Source organism: Lucilia sericata, unplaced genomic scaffold (assembly GCF_015586225.1).
Source record: "Lucilia sericata isolate MDLA Ls3-8-SP2 unplaced genomic scaffold, ASM1558622v1 Contig004115F_arrow, whole genome shotgun sequence".
NCBI lineage: Eukaryota > Metazoa > Arthropoda > Insecta > Diptera > Calliphoridae > Lucilia > Lucilia sericata.
This window is the reverse complement of record NW_023997150.1, coordinates 18673-24039: the sequence shown is the minus strand read 5'-3', so window position 1 is coordinate 24039 and position 5367 is coordinate 18673. Positions and strand designations below refer to the sequence as shown.

At 30.1% G+C, this 5367-nt stretch overlaps 1 protein-coding gene across 1 annotated transcript; it reads right to left on the bottom strand.

Moving 5' to 3' along the window:
• Positions 1–665: 665 nt before the first annotated feature.
• LOC119615110 lies at positions 666–4780 on the bottom strand. Its single transcript, XM_037971182.1, has 3 exons — positions 4207–4780; positions 1009–1140; positions 666–935 (listed from the first exon to the last, which is right to left on the bottom strand). The coding sequence occupies exons 1-3, from the start codon at positions 4246–4248 to the stop codon at positions 780–782; spliced, it is 330 nt and encodes a 109-aa protein (XP_037827110.1). The 5' UTR covers positions 4249–4780; the 3' UTR covers positions 666–779.
• Positions 4781–5367: the final 587 nt, after the last annotated feature.

Sequence of the window (5367 nt, the reverse complement as noted above, 5' to 3'; positions counted from 1 at the left end):
ATGCTGTGCAAACAAAACAATGATCAAACAGTAATGCCAACTACATATTTTGTGGGGTTTTTTAAAAACTAAGATAAATTAATAAAAAATAAAGCAAATTTTATAAAAAACATATTAATTTCTAAGAATTTTTATTAAAATTAATAAATAAACAACTGCTAAAGTTGCCAGACATTATAAAGGATGAAAAAACATTAGAAATTTATATAAATTTGTTTAATTTCAAAGAATATTTCAAAAGCTTTTCTGAAAATTGCTTTTAAGAGCTTTAAAATTTTAAATTAATATTAAAATTAAAAAATGTTTATAATAAAAAACTTGAAAATAAAAAGAATTTAAGAATCTTTTTAAAATTTATTGAAAAATTTAAAATTTATAAACAAATCAAAGTTTTTTTTTTAAATTTTTTATAAGTTTTAAATAATTTTAAAGAAAATTTTTTAATTTCTAAAAAATCCAAATCTAATATAATGATTTTTTCATAATTCATAGGATTTTTATAAAAACTTTTAAATATTTGAGCTCAAATTTCCAAAATTGTACCCAATTTGGGAATTTAAATTTGTAAAAATTTTTAAACAACATTTATTTTTATTAAAAAAATATTCTTAAACAAAAACAGTCTATTTTTTATAAATTTTCATTTCTAAATTCAAATAAATATTTTTCCTTATTTTATAAATAAGTTTTTTTTTTAAATTATATAAAAACTTGTCCCTAAATTCTATATTTTTTTTCTTAAACTAATAAACTACATTTTTCTATAATAAATTCTCAACTTAATTCTGTTGGGCCTTTAATTCTAAACGCTTCTTTAACATTTGATACGTTTGATGCATATTACGCATTTGACCGCGTATTGAGGTGGTGACGTCACGTTGTAACTGTTGCACTTCTTGTATGTCCTTGCGTAAATTTATATATTCATTACGTACCTTTAGAATGAAATAAAAATTTTTCAATTTCCCTTTTCACAATTTATTAATATATTTTCCCATCTACTCTTACCTCTGACATCGATTCCAATAGTTCTAAAACACATATATCATCTATTTCCTCAAGGTTATTACAATCCAGGCAACGTTCAACTTCGTGCAGCTTATGAGCCATAGTACACAATTGGGTGCCGGCATGAGCCACCTGAAAGCCAGGAGAGAAAGAGGGGGAGAAACAAGAAAACCACACATAAATCTTTATATTAAATACGTAGTTAGTTTTTTTGCTTTTTAATATATATAAGTATTATTTATATATGTACATAAAATATACATTTAAATGGTGTTTTTATTAAAATCCTAGTCTATTTTGGAGAACGAGGAAGGATGGTAAGAATGGCTAATGTAAACAAACAACAAAATGATAATAAAAATAAAAACAAATTGATGACGTTAAATGAGTGTGAGAGAGGGGGAGGTAGAGAGAAATTTACAATATTGCCAAAATAATACCAACACGCATTGTGGGTAACGGTAGTATGAGGACAAAGAAGTGTTGCCAATTACAGAAAAATAAAACGCGAGATTAAACATTCTTAACAGAACTAGAACAGAACCAGAACAGTACTAGAACAGTACTAGAACAGAACTATAACAGAACTATAACAGAACTAGACCAGAACTAGAACAGAACTAGAACTGAACTAGAACTGAACAAGAACTGAACTAGAACTGAACTAGAACTGAACTAGAACTGAACTAGAACTGAACTAGAACTGAACTAGAACTGAACTAGAACTGAACTAGAACTGAACTAGAACTGAACTAGAACTGAACTAGAACTGAACAGAACTAGAACAGAACTAGAACGGAACTAGAACAGAAATAGAACAGATCTAGAACAGAACTAGAACAAAACTAGAACAGAACTAGAACAGAACTAGAACAGAACTAGAACTGAACTAGAACAGAACTAGAACAGAACTAGAAAAGAACTAGAACAGAACTAGAACAGAACTAGACAGAACTAGAACAGAACTAGAACAGACCTAGAACAGAACTAGAACAGAACTAGAACAGAACTAGAACAGAACTAGAAGGACTAGAATAGAACTAGAACAGAACTGGAACAGACTAAAACAGAACTAGAACAGAACTAGAACAGAACTAGAACAGAACTAGAACAGAACTAGAACAGAACTAGAACAGAACTAGAACAGAACTAGAACAGAACTAGAACAGAACTAGAAAAGAACTAGAACAGAACTAGAAACAGAACTAGAACAGAACTAGAACAGAACTAGAACAGAACTAGAACAGAACTAGAACAGAAACTAGAACAGAACTAGAACAGAACTAGAACAGAACTAGAACAGAACTAGAACAGAACTAGAACAGAACTAGAACAGAACTAGAACAGAACTAGAACAGAACTAGAACAGAACTAGAACAGAACTAGAACAGAACTAGAACAGAACTAGAACAGAACTAGAACAGAACTAGAACAGAACTAGAACAGAACTAGAACAGAACTAGAACAGAACTAGAACAGAACTAGAACAGAACTAGAACAGAACTAGAACAGAACTAGAACAGAACTGAACTAGAACTGAACTAGAACTGAACTAGAACAGAACTAGAACTGAACTAGAACAGAACTAGAACAGAACTAGAACAGAACTAGAACAGAACTAGAACAGAACTAGAACAGAACTAGAACAGAACTAGAACAGAACTAGAACAGAACTAGAACAGAACTAGAACAGAATTAGAATTGAACTAGAACAGAACTAGATGTGAACAAGAACTGAACAAGAACTGAACTAGAACTGAACTAGAACTGAACTAGAACTGAACTAGAACTGAACTAGAACTGAACTAGAACTGAACTAGAACTGAACTAGAACTGAACTAGAACTGAACTAGAACTGAACTAACTGAACTAGAACTGAACTAGAACTGAACTAGAACTGAACTAGAACTGAACTAGAACTCAACTAGAACAGAACTAGAACTCAACTAGAACTGAACTAGAACTCAACTAGAACTGAACTAGAACTGAACTAGAACTGAACTAGAACTGAACTAGAACTGAACTAGAACTGAACTAGAACTGAACTAGAACTGAACTAGAACTGAACTAGAACTGAACTAGAACTGAACTAGAACTGAACTAGAACTGAACTAGAACTGAACTAGAACTGAACTAGAACTGAACTAGAACTGAACTAGAACTGAACTAGAACTGAACTAGAACTGAACTAGAACTGAACTAGAACTGAACTAGAACTGAACTAGAACTGAACTAGAACTGAACTAGAACTGAACTAGAACTGAACTAGAACTGAACTAGAACTGAACTAGAACTGAACTAGAACTGAACTAGAACTGAACTAGAACTGAACTAGAACTGAACTAGAACTGAACTAGAACTGAACTAGAACTGAACTAGAACTAGAACTGAACTAGAACTGAACTAGAACTGAACTAGAACTGAACTAGAACTGAACTAGAACTGAACTAGAACTGAACTAGAACTGAACTAGAACTGAACTAGAACCTGAAACTAGAACTGAACTAAAGACTGAACTAGAACTGAACTAGAACTGAACTAGAACTGAACTAGAACTGAACTAGAACTGAACTAGAACAGAACTAGAACTCAACTAGAACTGAACTAGAACAGAACTTGAACTCAACTAGAACTGAATTAGAACTGAACTAGAACTAAATTAGAATTTCTTTCTAAATCGCTAAAACTTAACACTCAATTTCATAAAATCTCAAAGATAGGCAACTCTGTATGCATTAGCATTTACAGTTATATTTGTATAACTGTTATTGTTTGTGTTGTTGTATATAGTAGTGTAGCGATTGTACTATAGTTGTGATTTCGCTTTAGGAAAGGTATGTTTATTGACACTATTAAATGTTAAACTTTATCTGCTTCTTGTTGTAGCTCTTAAAATATAGCAAAGGACAGGGTGGACCACTAGCTAGGAGAGGGTAGAAGAGTTGTTGTTTTTGCTAAAGTTGCAAAAACAGATAGAGAGAGAGTCATTATTTGTAGAGATGGTGTTATGATTATTGGGTGTAACTTTATATAGGTCAAAATTGTATTTTATTTAACAATTTAAATGTCAATTTCATACATACATATCTGTGTACATATGAGGGTTATTAAATATCAATATTTATTATTAAAATTGAAATATACTAAATGGAAATAAAGGCAAATAAGACTAGGTTAAAGTATTAAATGGATACTTACAGATTTTTCCAAATCACTTAAATCTTGATACGAAGAATCCATTATTTAGTTTTTTTGTAGTTTTCCAAATATGTAAATTAAATTGAATATTCAGAAATTATTGAGACTTTTTAACAAATATTTAATTATTAAATTAAATTATTTTCTTTTTTAATTTTTTCTAAATTAATTAGTTTTTTCACTTTTTTGCCTGTATTCCTTACAAATTTCTTTAAATTTTTAACTTGTTTAATTTTATATTCATTCCCTATTCTTTGTATTTCTTATTTTCTTGTATTTTATATATTAACTATTAATTTTTATTCCCTTTAGTTATAATTTAACTTTATATCACTTTCATTTCTTCTTTAATTTATAACTCAAAACAAAGCTTCCTGTTTGATGTCCTTTTTATAACTGTTTATTAAAACTTTATATTACTGCCTTTTTATATGCATGAATGTATGTGTCTCACAATTTCTTGTTAAAAATATAATTTCGCTATAAATAACACGCAACTCTCCCAAAATCTGCTATTTTTGTCCTTTCTAAAATACGCCAACAAACTTTATCCAGCTTCCTCTTTTAAATGTTGTTGTTTGTTTCCTTCGGCTGTGTGTAATTCTAGTGAATTGATAACAACACTACCTTTGCGAGATATAGCCGGCATTAGTATCCTAATAGGAAATGAGTTTGAGTAAATAGTAATGAAAAACACTCTCGTTAAATCTCTGGGACAAATTGTGACACTCTTTACGCATCTCTCTTTGTAAACAGAAAGCAGGAAGACGAAAACTTTAAGACAAATAAGAAATTAAGGATGAACTAGAATATAACTAGAATAGAACTAGAACAGAACTAGAACAAAACTAGAACAGAACTAGAACAGAACTAGAACAGAACTAGAACAGAACTAGAACAGAACTAGAACAGAACTAGAACAGCACTAGAACAGAACTAGAACAACTAGAACAGAACGAGAACTGAACTAGAACAGAACAGAACGAAAATAGAACTAGAACAGAAATAGAACTAAAACATAACTAGAACAGAACTAGAAAAGAACTAGAACAGAACTAGAACAGAACTAGAACAGAACTAGAACAGAACTAGAACAGAACTAGAACAGAACTAGAACAGAACTAGAACAGAACTAGAACAGAACTAGAACAGAACTAGAAC

Bases quoted from the DNA above. Each gene is read 5' to 3' on its own strand.
- LOC119615110 (XM_037971182.1), bottom strand. From the start codon at position 4,248: ATGGATTCTTCGTATCAAGATTTAAGTGATTTGGAAAAATCT. The intron at 1,141-4,206 runs GTAAGTATCCAT...CCTGGCTTTCAG, and splicing joins TAAGTGATTTGGAAAAATCT to GTGGCTCATGCCGGCACCCA. The intron at 936-1,008 runs GTAAGAGTAGAT...TTCATTCTAAAG, and splicing joins TATTGGAATCGATGTCAGAG to GTACGTAATGAATATATAAA.